General features: G+C 37.5%; 2 protein-coding genes and 1 long non-coding RNA gene across 3 annotated transcripts in view; 1 reads left to right on the forward strand and 2 right to left on the reverse strand.

Annotated features, from left to right (window-relative positions):
* Nucleotides 1-15,780, forward strand: TMEM184C (transmembrane protein 184C). Its single transcript, XM_044430792.1, has 10 exons — nucleotides 1-333; nucleotides 2,991-3,121; nucleotides 3,207-3,243; nucleotides 5,098-5,303; nucleotides 7,647-7,721; nucleotides 8,789-8,882; nucleotides 9,417-9,529; nucleotides 10,496-10,595; nucleotides 13,813-13,984; nucleotides 14,187-15,780. The coding sequence occupies exons 1-10, from the start codon at nucleotides 217-219 to the stop codon at nucleotides 14,444-14,446; spliced, it is 1,305 nt and encodes a 434-aa protein (XP_044286727.1). The 5' UTR covers nucleotides 1-216; the 3' UTR covers nucleotides 14,447-15,780.
* On the reverse strand, nucleotides 3,375-5,327 carry LOC123023774. The gene is made up of 2 exons (XR_006414794.1): nucleotides 5,203-5,327; nucleotides 3,375-4,213 (listed from the first exon to the last, which is right to left on the reverse strand). It is a non-coding gene; the product is annotated as an uncharacterized LOC123023774 (long non-coding RNA).
* Nucleotides 15,723-23,248, reverse strand: part of PRMT9 (protein arginine methyltransferase 9) — a 19,531-nt gene continuing 12,005 nt past the window's right edge. Inside the window, exons 9-13 of the mRNA XM_044430788.1 lie at nucleotides 22,997-23,180; nucleotides 21,447-22,143; nucleotides 19,415-19,568; nucleotides 18,508-18,630; nucleotides 15,723-17,235 (exon numbers count right to left, since the gene is read on the reverse strand). Of these exons, the coding sequence (XP_044286723.1) occupies nucleotides 17,020-17,235; nucleotides 18,508-18,630; nucleotides 19,415-19,568; nucleotides 21,447-22,143; nucleotides 22,997-23,180 (1,374 nt within the window). The 3' untranslated portion in view covers nucleotides 15,723-17,019. The remainder of the gene's footprint in view (nucleotides 17,236-18,507; nucleotides 18,631-19,414; nucleotides 19,569-21,446; nucleotides 22,144-22,996; nucleotides 23,181-23,248) is intronic.

Genomic DNA, 23,248 nt, shown 5'->3' on the forward strand with positions numbered 1-23,248 from the left:
TGCCAGAGAGGAGCCGAGGAGGCCGGCAAGCGGGCAGGCAGGCAGATGGGCGTGGACAATGATGTTCTCTCCCCAGCAGTGCTGTTGTGGGACCGACCGGGTGGGCCCTTGACCCCGCGGTGGCGGGTCCCGAGACAGCCTAGGCGGTGCTGAGGGACCCCTTCACTCCGTCTCACCCTTTCCCCTTCCTTCTGCGCTCCTGCGCCAAGCGGCACCATGCCGTGCACTTGCGGGAACTGGCGGCGCTGGATCCGGCCACTGGTGGCCACGGTCTACATCGTGGGGCTGATGGTGGCCTTGCCGCTCTGCGTGTGGGAGATGCAGAAATTGGAGGTGAGGGAGGGAGAGCGTCGAGGGCAGCGGCTTCAGGGGGAAGCTTCGTTTCGGCTCTTCTTTCCCGGGGGAAATCGAAGCGCAGCCAAAGCGTGAGTCAACAATCAGAAGCAGTCCCCGGGGCGCCTCCTCGGTGCAAGCAGGGGAGAATGGAAAGCCCCATTCGTCCCTTTCTGGGTTCGCCTCGGCCCTCTTGGCTTTGCAGTCAGTGGCTGTCGCTACGGAAAGAAAACAGCCTTGTTGACACTCGGTTAAGGTCGGCCCGGGTCGCTGCTCGCCGGGAGCGCGGAGCTGCAGTAGTGGCCGCGTCTTCCTGTGAGGGCGGAGTGTCTTCCTGTAGGAAGACGCGGCCCAGAAACGTTCGGGAGAGGAAGAGAGATGTATTTGTTCTCCCATCCATCACGGATATCTCTAGCCCTGCCGGTTAAGCGCTAACCTGCAGCAGGCCCAGTCAAACCTCCTTCCTTCAAAAGGCGATGACCTGCCATTGTCGCGGCCATGCCGTAACCGGGTCGGCAAACTCTCTTTAAATCCGGCAACAGACCTCCTGCATGCTTCGGAGGTGCTGTCACGAAGGAGTATTCTCATATGCTCAAAACTGCTGCAGCCTGAGATCATGTCGGGCTACAACACTTAAGAGATTTTGGCTTTGACCTCGTGGCCTAAATTGTAGCATAAATGATGTTTAGCATAAATCCTGTAGTTTAGGGATATTTACATCCAGGGAATCCAAGGTTCAGTCCTGCTGCTAGAAAAGGACTGGGGAAGACTTCTGGCTGAAACCCTGGAGAGTCATTGCTGGTTATCGTGGACCAGCCTTTCATAACCTGGTTCTCCCATCAGCATGGTAGTTGTTAACTATGATGGAAGTTGTGGTCCAAAATATCTGGAGGTTATGAGGTTCATGGAAGCTGTGTAGAAAGTGCTTTTAGTGTGGACCAGTCCTCTGACCTTGTATAAAGCAACTTCATATGAAGGAGGGATTAGCCAAAGGTATGGAAAATATGCTGTCTCCAACAGATCCACAGGAGGTATGCAGAGCTGAGGTATCCATATAGTGAGACTGCAAGAATGTTCAAGCAGAGGACTATAATGCTGACGGAACAAGGGGATTCCTCTTGTCTGTATCAAGGAAAGAATGCTGGCAGCATATTTGGATTTTCTAGTTGCAGTGGGGTTATTTGCAGCTACAAATAAAATGAGGTGACTGTCAGGTTCATCCTGTGAGGATGTTACCTTTCATGTACTAATTAGTATACCATCCTAATCTCAGGGTTCTGAGCAGTTAACAGCAAGTGTACAAATATAGGGTGTATATGTATATACATCTAGGTTCCTGAAAGGCTTATAATAACAATAGACTGCATATTTGATCTTGGGGCTAGAAAAATTAGAAAAAATGGAGCTCTAAAATAACTACCAGATTTAAAAAAAAAACTGTTCTCACACATGGAAAATAATTTCCTTGGTGTGTAGGGCCATGTTTATAGATGCTATATTCTCCCTCTCCAGGATCTCTCATGGGACTGTTGACATATAGCCCTTGGGGCAGGGTAGGGTTTTGCCTGTTACTTCTCATCAGATGTGATGCTTTTGCTTTTTTTGGATTTTATGTAAGTTTTGTGTAGGTCTAATTTATAGCTCTAAATGATGGATGTGTTTTTAACAGAAGAGTGCTGAACCAGTGCATCTCACACCTGCAATTAATGTCATGGCAATCCTTGTGCTCATTGTTGCCAGACCAGGTAGTAAAGCAGTAAAAAAATGAAAGAAAGCAAAAAAGCAGGCATTGACAACATGACTCCTCTCCTTCAAAGATGTCTGTTCTGTTAGACATCTTCCCCTACTTCTTGTTTAGCCTTACAGTCTGTTGAGGGAAGTGGAAACGTAGAAACAGTTTTTATTCTTATTGAAAACTTGTGGCCTGTAAGTCTTAAGTCCTTGATACTAAATGAATTATTGGTAATTTTGTGCCTTGAAAAAACTAGTTTACTCACAATCTTTATCACATTTAATAATATATTTCTAATTCATAGTGCTGTTTCTGTTCCAAAATCATAATACAGACAGGTATTTTATGAAAAAGCTAACTAAACTAGTTTTCCCTTTGCCTCTACTTCAGGCGGATTTGTGTGGCATAAGCAAAAATGGCTCCTGAAGCTGTATAGCACATTGACCATCTATATACAGTAACATTTACCAAGAAGATATATGTATATCCCAGGCATAAGCAGTACATACTTTATTGAGTAGGATAATGTGGAAATAAAGGAACCTCTTGTGTTGGTTCCATGCTCTCTGACTTGCACTCTTAAATGTTGTTGCTGGCTTATTTCTTTGGCTCATTTCTGGATAAACTAATGTTGTTACTGGTGTTTGCATCTAAAGGCTGCTATTACACTTGTTATACCAGATCAGACCCTTATCTGTACTCAAATCTTGTGTCTTATGATTCAGTTGCATATTTTTGTTTACAGAAGAGAAGACACATTAAATAAATTAGTATTGCATGTTTGTCGTGGAATATAAAACACTTGGAGTGGAACTGCTCAGTGGGAGCAAGTTATTGATTGTGGTTTTGTAGGGTATATTGTCCACTTTTTCTGAGATTTCTCATTGTAATTTCTTGTGCCTCTGTTCTTTTTGTGTTCTTCAAGGTTGGAATTCATACTAAGGCATGGTTTATTGCTGGAATCTTTTTATTGATGACAATACCAATATCTCTTTGGGGAATATTACAACATTTAGTTCATTATACTCAACCTGAATTACAGAAACCAATCATAAGGTAACTCTTCATGTGTGTTCCTGCTGGTTATTCCCTGTAGCAATAAAATGCTTTGAATAAAAACAAATATATTTTGTAATGACAGGATTCTGTGGATGGTGCCAATTTACAGTCTAGACAGTGTAAGTACCTTTCTTCTTACTTTGTCAGCTTATTGTATTTCACATTCTTTGTTGACACCAGTTGCATAATCTAATGAACTTGTCAAATTTTTACGTGTTTACATAATAAACTTTTGTAAAAATGTAATAGCTGTTTTTGGGGTGAAATAATTTTTATTAATGTAAAAGAAGCCAGAGAGCATCACAGTTCATTGGACAGCAACATATGATGTACATGAAAAAGGTATGCATATGCATACTGGCCAACACAGATTTTGGTGCCTTGAATTTTAGGCCTGTTCTTGGGTATATTTGACCACTGATTCCAAAACTGATTCCAAAACTGAACCATTTTTCCCCTATCAGCTCAAGTTTTTGAGATACAGCATAAATGCCACATACCACTCTTCACTCTGGTTGCCTGTCAAAAATCAGGAAATTTTAAATTTTATTTAAGCTCTGTATAGCACAAAAGAAACACAATAAAATTTAAAAGAAAAGTGAAATATACTAAATCTGCTTCTTACAAACCAAAAGCACAGGTTGATACAAATATTTCAGTCATTCGATACAGAAGAAGCTCCTTTTGTAAGATTCCTGAGAGTGGGATCTGCTAGGACAATCCCACATAAGGTTCCAACAGTAATCTGTCATCATATTGCACTTCACTTAGATCAATTTGCAGAAAACCTTGGTGACTTAAGTGACTGTGTAGATAATGGATTTTAATACTCAGTTTACAGCCAAGCCTGTTAAAATGAGAGAGCATCTCCTCTACTAATTGAGTATAGTTGTCTGCCTTCTTGTTGCCAGGTAAATTTTTCACAAGACCAAATGAAGACCAGGCGCAAGACTCATTGATTCTTTGAAATGTGGTCATTAAAGTTTCCTACTTGCTTCCAGGGTGTACTCTCCACAAATATAGCAAAATATGTCAGGATGATTCAGGCAGCACTGTCATGAAGTAGCCATAATCTCTAAGGTGCTCCATCTGCAAAAATGAAACGATATGAGTGGGAATATACACACACCTCCTGTACAAGTGTAACTATAATATAATTAATTATAATTTAGAGTCCACTGTTTGATGATGTAAAATTACAGTTGGAAGTATGTAAACACTCTCACTATATTTGCCAATTTGTACGCAAAAACACAAACTAGGTAACAGAAGAACAAGTTGATCAGCAAAATCTTTTCAAAAAGTGACTAAAACAATTATATAAATTTGACCGTATCTAAGAGCCAATGCAGTCTAGCCAATGCCATTTTCTGAACCAGCACCCAACAGGTCTGAAAAGCAAGGCATCCCTCAAAAAATGACTTTTTTTGTTGGGCTCTGTAATGTGGACAGAATGTCCTCTAGGTAAAATATATGTTGCTTTTCTGTCTGGTACTGTACCTAACAAGTGGTTAGCATTAGAGTGTCGGTATAGTGTAGTAATTAAGAGTGCGGGCCTGAGACTCATGTGATCTGTGCTCTAGTCCGCACTCGGCCATGGAGCCAACTGAGTGACTTTGGGCCAGTCACAGACTTTCAGCCCAACCCATCTCATTGGGCTGTTATGAGGATGAGATTGAGGACAGGAGTAGTAGTAGAATGATGTAAGCCACTCTGAATTCTTTAAACAAGAAAAGGTTGGGATACAATCTTGATAAATAAATACATTTTGTAAGTAGTAGCAAGGTCCAAAGGGCATTTGAGGAAACAGTTTTCATTTAGTTTATCAGAACTTAGATCAAGTAGGCATGCTTAGGATTCAGATGTAAGGCTTTCTTAATTACTGAATGTTTAATGCTGAGATTTCTGATGTGTGATTAGTGTACACTAAAAATGCTTCTATGTGTTCTATTAACAATTACTCTTTTTGATAGTGGATAGCATTGAAATACCCCAACATTGCAATATATGTGGATACTTGTAGAGAATGCTACGAAGCTTATGTCATCTATAACTTCATGGTATTTCTTTCAAATTACCTGACCAATCGGTATCCAAATCTGGTGTTAATCATAGAAGCCAAAGATCAGCAAAAACATCTACCGCCACTGTGCTGCTGTCCACCCTGGGCTATGGGAGAGTGAGTACATTATATATTTTCGGACTTGTACTGTGTCATACGATGCATTTGTGCAAATACAATTAATTTGTATTTGACACAGCTGATGACAATGATGCAATATTTGCATGGCACCACATTTTCTAATCAAAATCCATCTATTCAATAAAATACAAGTCTCTTGGATTAGCGTAAAACCTTTTTGTGGAAATACACAACTCCTATTTTGCATTTAAGGAACTAGATTTTACAAGAATTCCTGAACAATATGCTTCAGGGTAAGTAATAGGGGAAGTAGTTGTTACTAAAAAACAGGATTCCTTAATAAATGAACATGATGTGTTTTCCCAGGCTCAATTCACAGCTGTAAGATATCATATTAAATGCTTGCTTGTGCTGTGCAGCTCCATTGAATTTGCTCTGACAGAATTGTGTGTAGCTGAATGCAGCGGTTAGATTTTTGAGGACAGCTGCTTAGTCAGGTGCTTCCCCCCCCCCCCACCTCTTCTCTACTTATAGCAAAATGTGGGGGTTATTGCCTTCTGCAGAAAACAGCAGGGTGGAGATGGCAATGGACTCTTGCAGTGTCAAAACATTGTAATGGAATAAATGGAATGATGAGACTTTCCTGCCACTGCTTTACTATCTCTGGTCCATTCTTGTACAGCAAGTCAACTAGATTAAGGATTACTACAATAAGGTGGCTGTGCCAAAATTTATACTTTTGTTTGTGTTGTTCATTTCCCATACTCTGGGCATTGATGTAGAGACATCAGAGTTCGTTCTTGCAGTGCCATAGTTTTCTTCCTATTTTTTTGAAAGGCTGGTGTTGGACCCTGTTTGAGGTTTTTTCTCTGTTAAAATGTATAAATCTTTGTCAGGTGATGGTATGCCTTGCTGCACATCTCCCTCCCCTATAGGTTTTAGATTAAAGCTCTAAAGGGTTTGACCCAAAAGGTTTTTAGGTTTTGGTTTTAAATGAGGCATAGTTCTCCTGACCTCCAGACTGAAAGAGCGGTTTGTTTATAACATGTTTTGTAGACAAGCTAGGATCACACTTTTGCTTTAGGCCGTGGTTTCTTGTCAAATTGTCTTTTTAAACAAGGCACACATTTTCGAGTTCAGATATCACATTGGACATTTTAGTTAAAACTAAAACTAATTTAAATTTTTATATTGAGAACAGAAGAGGCCCAAAGCTCTCTATGTGGCTTACTTTTACAGTGGGGAAAGAAAATTTCCCATTATGAATGAACTGAACCAGTGGCTATGTTCAGACAATAGTCCACGGCTTCATAAACCAAGGCTCTGGACCTGTTCCCTAGTGCCACGGCCACATGGTCTTTTCCTGTCACATATCAACATTTGACACAAAGATCCCAGCTTTCATCAAGTCAGGGTCACCTTGCACCTGAACTGGGGAACTCTGGATCCATGTTGGTTAACAGATTCTAGCTTACTTTTCTGGTGAAGCCAGTGTGCAAGGAGGAAGAGAAAAGCAGGGGACTGCAGCTGTGGAATTCATCAATTATCTTAATGCAGCTGATATGCTTGACTGAAAGTAATTTGGATTAATGTGCAGGGTGAGCTCTTAAGTGTACACAACATACGATATTGAAAGCAAAATTCCATAAAATTGTAACTCTTCCTTGGTTAGGAAAAAATGCATGACAGCTGCATGAGGTGTTGGTGGAAATGGAAATCAACAGATACCAACCTGTCACATATGGTGGAACCATAGGAGAATGAAAATATATTGGAAAGTATTTTAAATAATAGTGAAATATTTGTATATGAAATAACATTAAGACATCAATAGTTTTACCAGGCTATCTCTAAAGCGCTGTAGGAAGGAAACATCAGGTACTAGTTGGCAACTTGATACTGCCAGCTAAAATATTATCAAGTTTTGAAAGAACAGCTTGCTTCCTGGTTTGGACATATGGATGAAAAAATATGGCAGATGGTATTCATAAAATAGATTATTGTAGGATGGGAAAATAATTTTAATTGACTTCTGTGGTGGAGGGGGGTGGGTGCGGAGAACAAGGACTTTTTTCCCTTAACAACTGGAACAGGGTTAAACCTGAAGAAAATGACCAGCAAGAGGTATTGGCTATGACTTAATATAGGGATGGATTTTGATTAGAAGATGTGACAGCATGTAATTGTTGAATTGTTTTCATCAATGGTGTTAAATATTTATCCTTGTATGTCTTAAAATGTGTTACATAGTTTTAACCTAGTATTCATTTAACATTTGTATTGTACAGGAAGCTTGTGATTCTCTGTCTGCTGGTGTTTTTGCAATAAAAGTTATTTATATTGTTTATATTGCTGTTTTAAACTCTGTATCTCCTGCAGGGTATTGCTGTTTAGGTGCAAACTTGGTGTACTGCAGTACACAGTTGTCAGACCATTTACCACTATTATTGCTTTGTAAGTACGAACCAACCTATTTTTGTTTCGGAATGCTATATATAGATATGTTTGTTCCTTCTCTTTCCATTGTCCTGCATAATTCTGCTCTAGTAGCAGTCACCTTGTTCTTCTCTCTTAGCCTTTTGTCAAATAAGGCAGTATTATAAAATTACTACTCAGCTTGCTTTGTCTTGTAGCTTTAAAGGTCTACTTGCTAGCTTAAGAACTTAAGTGAAAGTGTCAAGAAAGTGGAACAACATGGAAAGTGATGATGCACATATTTCCCATAGTATATCTCATATGTGTTTGCTTGGAAGAAACTACTGTTTCCCCCAGGTGACTGGCAACTTGTGTACCCAAACAGATTTACTTCTGAAGATACTTAAGTGCGTGACCTCAGTGTTATCAAAAAACAACACTGAACCTGGTTCAACACTCCATGTTTTTTATGTAAATAAAATTTACACATAAAGCAGTAATACTTGGAGGGAATTGCTTTGTTGAAGAAAGTAATGAAAAGGCCTGCACACCTACAATCAGCTATAAAGAAGTACTGTCTGGCATTTTTTAAATGAAACCACTTGCTGTTGTAGGCTTTGATAATTCCAAAAAAACAAACCCCTAGCATTCTAAATTAAATGAAATGATTTATATTGAACTGAGACTCAGGAGATCTGTGTTCCAGTCCCCATTCAGCCATGGACCTCGTGGATGACTTTGGCCAGTCTAACTTACCTCACAATTTTGTTGTTGAGAGGATAAAATGGACAGGAGAAGCCACCTTGGATTCCTTGCTCAAGGATGAAAGGCAGAATATAAATGTTGTGTAATAATAATTATAATATTGGTGAAGCCCCTTAATTAAAATCTGCAACTTGTAGGAGATATTAAATAAAAAATTCTGCTCACTGGAAATATTTTTGCTTTGTCCTACCTATTCTTTCTAGTAGTTTATGATTTTTTATATCGTACACTGTAATCTTACGCATGTTCACTTAGAAGTTACCCCACTTAATTAATGAGTCTTCCATCGTAGCCAGTGCCTGTAGGTTTTTAAAGCAATAGTTTGTGTAATACTCTTTCAGAATCTGTGAATTGGTTGGTGTTTATGATGAAGGGAACTTTAGCTTCAAAAATGCTTGGACCTACTTGGTTTTCTTCAACAATATATCCCAACTTGTGAGTAACAAAACTTTAGTTTTCTGTCTGTGTTGGCATATTTGTGTATAAAATAAACTTCAAGATTGGCAGCATTTACCTCTACATATCTTTCTTATATAGGAAAGTAAGTCTTAGATTGAACATTAAGTGTGAACTTTTGAACTAGCTAGTTTTTAAATGTCCTGTTTATTTGCATATTAGAATAATTTTTAAGTTTTTAGCTGTATTGTAAGCCATCTTGATGGTTCTTTCTAGTTGAAAATTGGGACATAAATAGTATAAAACAAAATACTTAAATATAGCCATGTGAATGTAAAAATATTAAATGGGTAATATCTTGCTTGCTCTGTAACTTACCATTTATGTCTGATCAAACTGGTCAGTTGAAAGGGACTTTTTCAGTGCACATGCCATAAAAATACATGGAATAAGAATTGAATAGGTCTCATCATCCTGGAGTTTTACAGGATGGCAAATAAAACTATCCAAAAATATTTGGGAGTTCTATTGGCTAAGCTAAATTGGCTAATCATTCTTATCCTTCTATTTTAGTTTGCCATGTACTGCCTTGTGTTGTTTTATAAAGTACTGCGAGAAGAACTGAACCCAATCAGGCCTGTGGGAAAATTTTTGTGTGTGAAGATGGTGGTTTTTGTTTCTTTTTGGTAAGTGAAGTATTTTGTAAATTGATTCTTTTGTAAAAACTGTGATTGAAATTGCAAATCAGAAACCCAATCAGAAATATGAAGAGTCATATTTTAACTTGTTTAAATTGTCTAGCAACACAATCCTATGTATGGTTACTCAGAAATAAATTATGTTGCATTCCATGGTGCTTATTTGCAAACAAGTGTGCAAAAATACTGGTGTTGTACAGTGATTAAAAATCCAGCCTGCCTGTATTTTAATTGTCTTTTAAAATTCTATTATTTAAAAGGTTTTCATGTGAATATAATGGAAGGTTGTGATCAAAGATTATGCACTCTTTTAGTCTATTCCAAAGGGAATAGTTTAGCATGTACTTGCCCATGAAAACCCGTAAAGTTTTAAAGTTTACATACTATTTTCTCCAAAAATGTGGAATGCATTGGACCTTCCAAAAATGGACAGAATTTTTTTTATGGATTAACAGACTTCCTGTTTACATATAAAACACTTTATCTTCTGGATCTGTAATCTGCCTGTCAGACCAGCACAGAGTTTCTTCCAAAAGTCCTTATTCGTGCTGATGCACATTTGCACTCTCCAAACAAGACCATAATTATAAATTAATATGTAGATAGAGCAATAAATTCATATTACATATATTTATTTATATCCTGCCTTTTTTCCTTTCAAGGAACTCAGAGTAGCTTACATAATTCTCCTCCTCTCAATCTTATCCTTACCACAATGACCCTGTGAGGTAGATTGGGCTGAGAGTCTGTGAGGCCCAAAGTCACCCACCACCTACTTCTAGCACTTCTAGAATATGCTTTATAATTTAATGCCTTTCAAATCTTAAGATTTCCTCCCCCCCACATTTGATAATGGAAACTCACTGGGATTTCATAGCAGAGCCAGTTTATGGATGAAAAGATTTGAAGTGTTTTGATCCCTGTGCTTTCTGGGTTTTTTTTTTTTTTAAATAGGCAAGCTGTACTTATTGCAATGCTGGTGAAAGTTGGTATTATCTCTGAAAAGCGCACATGGGAATGGCAGAGTGTTGAAGCTGTGGCAACTGGTCTACAGGTAACTTAGAACAGCTGGTGTAAACATCTTACTCTCCCCACCACCCCAAATTATTCAGCATGATTAAGAATAGGCTGATTGACCTTCAGAGCTAAAGAATAATGAATGAATTTAAGCCAGTTGTTTCTCTCACTGGAAGTCAACAATTGTTGTCAGGTGACTAGCTTACCAGCTGTATTATTTGAGCTGCCCTACTCTATGTTGTTGTGGATATGCACAGAAATTTGTCTGAGCTTGCAATGTAGACTGCTATTCTAGTGGCACGAACTGGAGAACCTAGTGATACCACCACCAAGTATATTTATAGCTTAATGGTGCATCTCTGCCTTGCTTGGCTGTACTCCAAGAGTTTCACTCCTTGCATTTTGATGAGTCTAAAAGAAGATCTTCAGTTGATAGCTAAAGTCCTAGCTTATCCCAGCTTTGAGAATAGGCTTAGCTGACAGTGCCTTTGTGCATATACTTTGGCTATTGGAGTATGTACAAATGTAATAACTATGATGGTTTGTTAGTTTATTTATTTAGTAGATTTCTAACCTGCCCTATTAGCCACATGTCTCCCTGGGCAGGCTACAGCAATAAAAACTATATAAAGCAATTCAAAACAGTAAAAACATCACAATCAATAAAAATAAAAATAGAACAGCAATAAAAATGTACCCACCGGAACTCCAGATTTCATAAAAGACATATCCCCTTCTATTAAAATAACAATAATAACAAGTTAACAATTAAAATACCAGCAGAATAAAAAGGTCTTTGCTTGGTGCTGAAAAGAGTATAAAGATGATGCCAGGCAAATCCTTCTGGACAGCTCGTTCCAAAGTTGGGGTGCCACTCCTGAAAAGGCTCTTTTTCTGTATGTTGAATGCAAAATTACTGTGAAGTGGTATGTTGGGCAGTGAGGTGTGGAGCAGGGAGGAAAGGGTTAACTCTCAGTTCTGTAAAAAAGCAGGGCTACTCACATCGAAATTGTGTGCCATAGACAGGAGAGAAAATGCCTCCTAGTTGTAGAATTCCTGCAGCTACCAAAAGTGGTCATAATGGTAATAACTTGAAAATGACTACTAGAACTCTGTTAATCATTGTAACTTAGATAGACTAATAGCTAAGGATTCTGTTCAATTTCTTATCTAATTAAATGTAACCATAGCACAAGGCTTCACTCCAGGACAAGAAATGCTTGCCCCTACTTCTATGTAAGGCAGGAAATATCACTAAAAATGGTAATTACATTTGTATTACATCAAATTTGTAACTACAATGCTGACAAAATAAAACTTACTTAAAAATAATACTTAGTTGCATTAATTAATACTTTATTAAGACTAATAACTATTAAAATTGATTTTATAAGAGTATCTACTAAATAATTCATCTTATAGAATATCTACAAATCGAGCAAAAATAATTGATTTTTCCTCTTTTTTCCAAAGTAATAGAATAAAAAGAAATTAAATTCAAGGAACAATTATACTGATTTGATCATTGTATACATAATATCTATAGGTTCTGTTTTTTTCTCTAAATTGCTGAATAAAGTAGGTATAATAGGCATTTATCATAAAAATTAACTGCTTTTCTATTTATATAGTTAGTAAATGTATTGGCTAAGTCATCCTTACATAAGTTCTATTCATTTTCTCCATTGGTAAAATACGTATGATAAGCTTTCCATTTATCATTAAATTAGTCGGGCAGTTACTATTTTAACTCTACCTGCTGTTATATTTAAGTAATTCCTCCATATTTCTTGTAAGAGTTTCTGGCAGAATACTCAATAGCATATTCTTACTGTTCACATATACCACATATGGAAAAAAGTCCAATCTAGTTTCTTGCATTTCCAGCATTTTTCATTATAATTTTTGTCCATTTCTCCAATATCTTTTGGAGTCATATGGCAACAGAAGAACATCTCGTACCAATTTTCTCTGAGTGCTTCACTAAGAGAAGTCATAGAGGTCAATGCTGCTGCAGGATTATCCAGCATCAGTATCTGTAGTTGTTCCTTAGTCTGAGTGGAAAGGCTAAAATTTTTAATGGATATTATGTCCTGTCTTGCTTCCTTTTGTCACTTTCAGATCTTTCCACACTCCTTGTATAGTGAATGGGGGAAAGGTATGGCTGAGGGTGCATCTTTGGGAAAAACTTCAACCACTCCCAGGAGCTTCTCATTAACTAAGAGCAGAAACATTAATTTTAAAAGTCTTTATGGTTTTGGCCAGATTAACAGGAAATAGTTTGACATCTTTCCCACTTCAGTTTTCATGACTCCATTGCTTACAGCTGCATGATTCCATTGCTAACAGTTTGAGTAGCATTGTGAATACTTTATGGTCCATCTATCTGCTTGAGGCCAGGCTAGTCTGCCTGCTGATGGTAAACCTGAAGCAGCTTCCCTTGCCTGAGGATGATGGCACCTTGTATTGTGCCCCAGACATAGTTGCTGCTGCTGTTGCCAAGGGAGAAAGATTTCTCAGATGTAGTGAGTTTGTTCATCACTGAGGGATCTGCCTTTTCCCTGCCTGTAGCCAAACTTTGCTTGCCATGTGCAAAGGAAGGGATGTAAGGGTGGTTATCACAATTCCTTAGAGACATGGTATGTGGAGTAGAGAAAGAGGCAGATTGCTGACAGGGAGCGGTGGCTGTTAGTGAAAATGCATAGTCCATGGCTATTAAGCTCTCCTGAAGTCCACCACCAACACAGTGGAGGTGGATTCTGTGGGGAAGTGATGCTCCTAAAAAAAGCCCACCATCACATAATTGTATATTTTTTTTAATGCTTGAGGGTGAAAAGGAGAAATGGGGGTGGGGGTAAAAGAGTCACTCACCTCTGTAATGGAAGCCCAACCCAGAATATAAGACAAAGCTAACAATCCTGAAAAAAGAAATGTGGTGTGATAGGAGAAGTCTCATGCTTCCAAAGAAAGTGGGGTGGATCAGTCCTGCTTTTCTGTGGAAGGCAGATACAAGAATGGGAGGAGGTTCCTCCTTTTCTTGTGGCACACAACTTTGATATGTTTTGTGAAGCCTTCCACTGATTTGAGAGTGAGCCCTTTTCTCCCTGCTCTGCTCCTTCACTGAGAACATCAAGGTTCTGAAATTCGATTAGTCTGTTATTTTGATTAAATTGGACTCTGGAACTGTAGGAACCCTGGAAGAGAGTCATGATTGTGGGATTAAATAGGAATGATTTAAACTTTCCTTGTTTCAGGATTTTATTATATGTGTAGAAATGTTCCTTGCTGCGATTGCTCATCACTACAGTTTTTCCTACAAGCCATATGTGCAAGAAGCTGAAGAAGGATCGTGCTTTGATTCCTTTCTTGCAATGTGGGATATTTCCGATATCAGGGCAGATGTGACTGAACAAGTTCGCAATGTTGGTAAGTGAGATATAAAAAAAGTACCTTATTTTTTGAGCAGCATTTAAAGTTATTTTTATACTTTTCTAGTAACTACACTATCATTTTTGGTCTGTATTTTATACCTATACTACCTAAAAGCTAAAGCTTTCTGGGCAGTGTACAACAGTTGGTATAATACAATCTATGAATAGACTAACTCTTAAAAATCTCTTGCCTTTAGGAAGGACAGTATTTGGCCAACCAAGGAAAATGTTTTTTGGTGAGGACCATGAACAGAGTGAACATACAAGTTTGCTGTCATCATCCACTCAGGATCCAATTTCTGCTGCCTCTTCCATGCCATCATCACCAGTTGGCTATTACCAAGGATTTGGACATACCGTGACTCCAACAATGCCTCCTGAATTGACATCTGATGGGTTATGTAACTCTGGAGAAGAGAATAAAAATTCCCCTGTTCAAATGGAGAAGTCTGGATAACACTTTTTCTGAAAATGTCATTATTTTCCAAAATATTCTTAGACTTGCTCTGTTCGTTTTCTAGCCTTGGAAACCCTGTTCTTCCCAGAGGAATGTCAGCTGCACCAAGGAACATATAAAACAAACAAGACGGACCTAGTTGGAATTTCATTTTCAACAGTGAATCTCCAAAGTGTATGATTATACTATTCTGAAATGAAACATAATCTACATTTTAGTGCTGTACTATAGTATAAAATCAACATTTGAATTAACTTTTACAATAACTGATAATAAGGAATATATGTATGTATCTGAAAATGACTGATCTTGGGCTTTTGAAGAAATAAATTCAATAATGAATGCTGCTTGTGTAAAAAAAAAAAAAAAAAAAAACCCCTACCCTTTCAGACTAGTAGGGGCGAGGTAGAAGGCCTCAGATTCTGATTCTCTCCTTAATTTTTCAGAGTGATACTTGACCCATTCCGGAATAAGGACTACTAACATTCTAAAACCATTATGGAATTGTTATAGATTTAAGTTGGGGTAGTGACACACTTATCCCCATAAGAGCTGTGGTATGAATGTTGAACAGTCCAGTGAAGTAGAAATGCTTGGATTTAAGCAATGTAATCCCATTGGCTTGAAGTTTTATCATTACTATAAGTGTATTTTGGCCTATGCAACAGAAAGCTTTTTTAAATTCTAATTAGGATTATAAATTGGAATAAGGATTTTGTTTGTTGAAAGAATCAGTATGGTTGTATTTTTACCAGGCTCAAACACCATGTAGGTTTTCTCCCAATAGTATCATAGACTGTGTTCCACTATGATATTAATATTTTAATGCTTGTTTCTTTAATTCATTGTATATTTGCCTTTTAAAACTTCTAAGTATAATCATATACACTACTAATACAGATGTGAGAGAAAAATATAACAAATTAGTATTCTGAAGAGTTTATTACATCTGGTTCAAGTGGATTTGTCTGACCCATTATTACACTTATGCCTGCATTGCATGCTTGCTGTCTTTACCTGCATATGAAAAAACTGCAGCAAGATTTGCATTTGTAAGTGGCATCTTCAGAAAGAACTCAAAACTATTTTCAATGTTTAGATGCTCTTTAAAAGACCTGAGGTTTTTAACTAATTCTGTGGCTGTTACAAAAAATTCATCCTACAAGTGCTTTTTGCAGTACTAGTGTATTCTGTAAATACTTGGCCTTATTCACTAGACTGCATATTTTATGACTGAATTTAGTGTGTCCTTAATGAAACTGGGCAGAGGAGCAAATCATTTATTCATTGCCTTTATTGTATATAAGCAAATAAAATTTTATTCAAACACTTAATATTATACAGTTCTTTTTGACTGTGCATTTCCTGTTTGTGATATGTGCCTGCCTACTGGAAATACCTACTGGTTCTAGACTTGTAATGGCAATAGGCATTCTAGGTTTTTAAGTCGAACCTTTTCTTGTCACGGTTACCACCATGTTTCTGGATCTGTTTCTTCCATACACTGCTTACTCTCCATCCTCTACTCTTCAATTACTCATTGGTGAGTTCAGCAACAGGACAAGTACATTCATGTATTGTACTAGTTGCACACAATGCCACTTGGGCCTTCCACATCCTGCATTAGGGTGAAAAGAGGGTCCTGCTTGCCAGAATATCCTCTAGGCAAATGATAGCACTTCCTGAACAAAAACTAGCCAATCTGAACTCCCATGACAACCAACCAACAAAACAAACCCAAAACTATTTGGCAGTTTACAGTAAAACTCTTCACTGAGGAAGAAGCTTGGGGCCATTTATTCCTAAGTTTTTTCAGCAGGTCTAGTACCATATTTCCAGACACTTAAAGTTTAAGAAGTTTACAAGTAAACTTTAAGAATCTACTGAGATTCTAAGATTTTGTGGGTGGTGCTCCTAGCTGGCAGTCAGTATTTCTTACATGAAATTGATTTTTAATTGAGGATGTCAGACTAATAAATAGCAATTGCACTAGATCCAAGCCCATTACATTAAATGTTTTGTTGCTTTGTTTCCCAGATTGTTTCACTGAATTTAGCTTAGATAGAACTATAATACCCTTTTCATCCATATGATCTTTAAAGCGAACTCTTACATCCTTTCTGGATCTGTATTTAGGATTAAAAGATAGTGTTTCATTTTCTTTCAGCAAAGTATTGTAGGTCTGCAGAAGGCACAGCAGTGTCCTAGCTCACTGCCCACCTGACTCATCACTGCTTTATCTACAAAACATGAGACTTGAAGAACAGGTATGTTCTGTAAGAATCCCTTTTTCATTTTACTTTGTACTGCACTAATTCATAAAATATTTTTCCAGAAATCTAAAAATAGGAAATGGAATATTATTAATCTCTAAACCACTTATTCACAAACTATCAGTCCACCAGGACTAATTTTTTCTTCAACTTCTCTGGGGATCATGGCTTTGTTTTTAGTAGCAATCCCAGTCACAAAATTTGAGACAGTGTACCATTCTTGCTATAGTTATGCTGAATTATAAAATACTTTGACTAAAATGCTTTAGGCCATGATTACCAACAGTAGCTGGTGACATTTTACTGTTTTACTGTAATGCTTATGTTGCTTTTGTAATAGTGAACATTGAGTACAAGTTCATCTCCCGCTTGAACTTGGATGGGTTTATCTAATACAACAGCAGCTTGTTTCCAATGGGAGGACTTGCTTGATGTGTCTAAAACATTATCTTCATCCAAATGTACATGATACCAAAATGGAATACCAGTCACTTGACCTGATTCACAAACCTCCACCTACAAAAGAAAGGTAAGGTATTGATATTAGTAGATACCAAAAGTAATATTTCACTGTCAAAAATACTACTTTAATCTGTTCTCTACGAGCCAAACTTTTAAATCATTCTATTAAGTTTGCTATTTGAAACAAGAAGATTTTAGCTTATGGAACTTCTCTTCGTATCAGGGTTATATTTGCTTTTTGATTCTGGAAGAATTGGCAAACATAAGTGTCACCAGTATTCTTTTGCAGCAAGAGGAGGAGTATGGGCAGTGTTTCTTAAAAGATGTTAGACAAACACACAGAAACAGCTATGTCACTTCAGAACCAGGCAAACAGTGGTTCCTGATCCATGCATGCTCATGAGAGAAAAATAAGCCATAGTACCTTCTATTCCCTTTCTAGAAGTGCGAGTTTCTATCTGCCTAATTAGCGTAATAACTCTCATCTGGCATGGTTTGTTGGTATGTCCAAACCTGGTGCCTGGGGTGGTATACAACACACCCTGAAACCATTGAACAAGTATTGGTTCCAGTATGGTTTGCAAACCATCCTAGCTTCATTGGGTTCAGATGGCATGGCAATCCATGTCCAAGCAAGGGTGATTATGCTGACCTGCACACATTGTGGCTTATTTTCTTTCCCTCTTTGTACAAACCTTGGTTACTCTCTTGGGAGTATTCCAGGCAAAATCAATGGATCCTCAAGCAGGAATTTATTATCTATTTATTCCTACTAGTTATCTGCAGTAGGAACATGTTTAATGGTAAACTGATCTTTAGTTTTACTGAAAGACTGCCACCTTGTGAGAGAATGTTCACCACAGACACATCTAAAGTTAACTAGTTGCCAACAAAATCCAGCACCAAGAAATTTAAGGGAATGCCAGGAAGAGGCAGGCATACGTTAACTAATCTGTGCTCTGCACTGCAGCCAAGATCTAGGTTAAAAGACAAATTTCTACCTTGTTGGTTTTTTTAGACTGAGTGAGTGAATCACAGAGTTTAATATGTTTTCCCAGTAAGCAGTACAATAATACTTTGATTGGGAAACCAGGCAATTCCCCACAAGAAAGCAAGTTAACACTACAAACCAATGAGTAATATAATGGCCTAATTATCATGCCTTTCTGCTTAAAAAGGCAGCAGTTCAAATTAAGCACAATATAAGCCAATTCATAAAGTATTAAGCACAGGACATGCCAGAGCATTATTGTACTTAGATTAATAGATGTAAGAATGGGGAATAATAAACTTTAGCAGACAGGATTTACTGTGTTAGGCACCTACCTTAACTTCCCTACTAGAGCTGTTCAAATATGGATTCATGAGATCGACTCGCAGAAGTTCCACTGACTTGCTTAAAGGCACGTATAGTAGTGTAGACAAATCCAAAAAAACACGTACAGGCACCTGAAATAAAATACACCACAGTTTAGGATTATTTAACTGTGATGCATTTCCAAAGGTAGAACACAGCTTTAGAAAATCATCTTCCTTCTTTCCTGGCCTGGGCACCCATTTCTAGGCTTTAAAAATAGTACGAATGAGTTATCCAGTATGACAGTGGGCAACAGTATCCTATACCTATACCAGGCTGACTGTCCAATATGACTTGTGAGCTGTGCCACTGCTTCTATAACTCAGGGTTCCAAGCATCATGTTACAATTAAAGACATTATGCCACATCGCACAAGACAGGATATTATGGAACATGAGACATACATAGCATACCAAACCAAACCAAACCAAACCAAACCATACATTTCCTGCTAATGTATAATATTAACATGTATAAATATTAACATGTATATTATATATAACATATATGATAATAAATAACACACACTATATATATATAACTATAACTATAACTATAACTATAACTATATATATATATATAAACATCTTCTCTTAAATGTTACTTCTGCTAATCTTCAAGTCAGATGCCTTTTTCATTACTAGGAAATGGTGAAAAATTAAGGCCTTGATATTGAGAGTGTTTGATAGGTACATAACCAGTGAGACTTTTGATGTTTTTCTTTGATGAACAGTCTCCTGTGCTATACTGCAAACTGCTTTTGAAATATCTGTCCTCACAGTTGTGGCCTTAATAAAACACTGCAACTTTATGGTACTATCCTATTTAAATCTAGTGCTTTATACTGGATATGGAAGCATATAACTTAAATTATACCTTGAATTGGTTGATAAAAGGTGCAATGTTGAAACCAAGTGTAGGATCTGTCCCTTGAACTTCAGTCTCAAGTATTAACGACTTTGATTCCACAAGCATCCCATACATCTTCACATATTGTGGGAATATTTTACCTCCAGAATGAAGCAGACACCTATACATGAAAAAATAGCATTGTCAAAAGTCAAAACTATTCCTTCCACACTGTTCATTTGCTCTCTTGACAAGTCACTCAAGTAGGATTGGGGAAAAATAGGTTATGATCTACTAGTAGATCTCTAGATGATTCACAGTAGATTTGCAAGAGATTCTGGCTGTAATTTGTTTACCAGTGGGAAAAATTCCTTCTTTCTCAAATAGTGTGCTTAAGGGGTTTTTTGGGGGTTTTTTTAAAGCCTTGCATGGAATCAAGCAGTGGAGTTTTGATTCAAAGAACTGGGAGTTTATGTTTTGGTACCAAAAACTAATTCTTGTTTTGTAGCCATATTCTCAGAAGCACCCTATTCCTTAATTCTGCTAGGTATTTAGACCATACATGAGCCAGTAAATTGCACTTGACTTCGGCTGATAAACCTTCGAGTTTTTAGTTTTTTTAAAAAAAGGAGATCTTGGAATCCTGAAGTCTGCACTCCTGGTTTAAGCCATCAATACAAGTGTTTTGTTTAATATACTTAGAATGTTTTTGAGCAACAAGTTTGAGTGGACATTAACAACCAACTCTTACTTCGTCTTGTAAGAATAAGCTCTTCAAGATTTGAAAACAGGAAAAGGCAGATACAACATCCTTATTTGATTTTTAAAAGTCCCTATTGTAGTGTAGTGGCAAATTTAGAAGTGTGTGTGTGGTTTATGCGGAATAAGGCATTTCCTGCCCACAGGCTTACTATCTAAAAACATGACATACAAGGGACATGGAGGGAAGAGGAAAAAACGAAACTCAGGCATTAATTCCCCACACTTACAGAAATATATGTAGTTATATTCTCCTAAGAGCAGCAGTTTGGATTGACAATTGCTGTTTGGTTTAATTCTGTGTGGCCTTTGCAACCACTGACCATGTGTGTAGGTAGGTGTGAGAGATTCTCCATGAGCCTAGAGACCATAGTTTAGGGGTGCCAGTTTCTCAAAATATCCAATAATCTCACTGTGCTCTCACTGGATCTACACTGAATCATGCATAAAGTAGCCTAACTGAATAAGAGGTGCTTAAATCTATTAGAAGTCATGGCTATTTTTTCCAATTGATTCTGGTGAATACACTCCAGTTACAAAACTTTTATTCCACTTTATCCATTATTTCTCCCAAATAATTTTTGTGCTAAGACTTGCTAGAAAATGCCTATTTGCCTTTTGAAGCTATCGTTCCCAGAATGATTTATCAGCCAACCACTCTTCCCTGGAAACTGTAGCTGTCTGTGTGGGGAATAGGTATCAACTAATAACGTACAGTAACAGTGACCAACTATGGTCCTCAAGAATCTTCAGAGAAGTAGCAACTGTTAAAAGTGGAATAAAAGTGTTCCAAATGTGTGGAGGTAATTTTTGGAGCAGCAAAGGCAAGCTGACCATATGTGGCTGAGGAGCAGAGGTTGACCATGATGGTAAGTGTCACAGAAAACTCATGTGGATGCCTGGCAAGTCTCTCCAGATAGGTAGTTCCCAGGAACTATTGAAAAACATCCCTATTCTTAACCTGTTAAATTCAGGACTCCAACACGGCAGCTACTAGCCATGAGCCAGCAAAATGTCTCTTGAGACACAATGGGGAAGGGACATGACGCTGGCTTCAGGGATACAGTGACTCCCGGAGGGCCCCCTCCAAAATATGTGTGGGAACTCAAACCTCTCATGGCCCCCTCCACTACACTCTTGGTGCCTTTTTAACTTACGATTCAGTGATGAGCAACTCACTTTCGAAGTGTTTTGGCTAGATATCACTTCAAATTATGTTTCACTAGTTATATAACACAATTTTTATAGATGAACAGAATGATAAAATACAGTCCATGGAAGCTCCTATGTCATGTATTACCTGGAAATGGCTGCCTTTTCCATCACATCCTGCTGAATTAGACCAGAAGTCTCTATGACATCCAAAATAATAATACTCCACAATTTGTCGGATTTAGGCCTCTGTAATACCATGTTTTCATCTTGTAGATGGCCGAGCCAAAACTCTAATGTTTCCTTAGGAAATCTATTGGCTTCTGAAATCAGACTGAGAGCTATTTGGTGATGATCTTTTTCAATGGAGCTATATGCCTTAACTGGCCCAAATTTGCCTGCAATCACTGGCAAAATTGAAAAGCCCTCTGATACATCTAATACATACAAAGGTTCAATAACAGAATTTTGTCTATGGTTCTTTTCAAGATTCTGCTCATCACTGAGGCCATCCACATCCATAGTGTGCATTTGTTCATGGCTGCTTAAGGATGACAGCACTTTGCCAATTGCAGTTTTAAAACATTTGTGATATGGCAGATTATTAAGTAAAGCAATCTCAGTAGATTCTAGCCTGCATTCCTGCTGCACACACTCCATTGTACTTGCTGTTTGAAGACTGGCTAGAGCACTGCAAAGCTCAGCCTCACTGTTCTTCTCTTTGAAATTTTTTTCAAAATCCATTCCATATTCTGAAGTCACAAGAGAAATTTTTTGGATCCTTAAATAGCAGTCCTGGCAGGATAATTCCATCTTGACCGAGTCTCCAATTTGCACAGAATAATCTGTAAATCACAAAAAGACAAGACAATAGGGATATTATATTTCGTTCACTAGTGTTTCCCAAGCATCCTCCTTGAATATTGGCTACTTTGAGACTAGCTTTGCTTATAACACAGAACTTGCATCAATTTCCCAACCTCTACTGTTGCTCTGCCAAGCAACTTTCAGTGATAGAAGCAGAGCAGTCCTGGTTGTTTTACTTAACTGAATTCAGCTATGCTTTTTTCATCTTCTTACTTGAAATGAATAGTAAATTCCTAAGCAGCTTTACTTATATAATCTTTTGATATTAATTTACTTTAATAAATTAATAAATGTGTTTAAACATGTAGCATAAGATTACTGAATTAAGATGGATATATTTCTGAGTGAAAATGTGCTTGAAGCTGTTAAAATCCAGACACCAGAATGAACACAGGTTCCTATTCTTCACAGCTTCTGGTTTAAATCTCTCCCTCTGCCATTCCTCTGGACAGTCAATCCAATTCCTCTACCTCTAAGTGCAAATATCTCATTTATCTCAACTTCGAGAAGCATTTAATAAGTAAAAATCCTAATGATGTAAGCTGACACTGCTTCTACTGAATTAACTTCATGCTTACAAATTTTATTAAAACATGTAATAAAATGGCATTTCCACAATTATGTGGGCTATGTTGTAGAACTTCATTTTTATATCACTCAGAACTGTAACATAAATATCCCCAAGTAGATAATTGCTACTTGGGAATGAGGAAGAGAAATGAAGGTTTTACTCATTAGTTTTTTTTCCTCAAATCTATAAAACACACTGGCTATATCCTTAAAAGAAAATCATTTTAATGACATTGTAAAAATATAATCTCAAAAACATACCAGGGAGGCCTTGAACAGGATAGACTGCCTGTTCCCAACAAGTGTCCTCACTTGGACTAGTAGAAAGTATATGTTCCTCATCAAGTTGTAGTGTAAACCAGACCACAATTGCATCTAGAATTCCGCCTTTAATAATAGGGATGTTGATTTCAGATGGTTTACTAACTGCATAGCTTTTTAGCTCCTGATCAAGAATCAAAATCAAATAAAACAAAAACCAGAAATTCTTCAGTTTTCCTGCAAAAGACAGTT

Source organism: Varanus komodoensis, unplaced genomic scaffold, assembly GCF_004798865.1.
Source record: "Varanus komodoensis strain SLA01 unplaced genomic scaffold, ASM479886v1 scaffold21, whole genome shotgun sequence".
NCBI classification, from domain to species: Eukaryota; Metazoa; Chordata; class Lepidosauria; order Squamata; family Varanidae; genus Varanus; species Varanus komodoensis.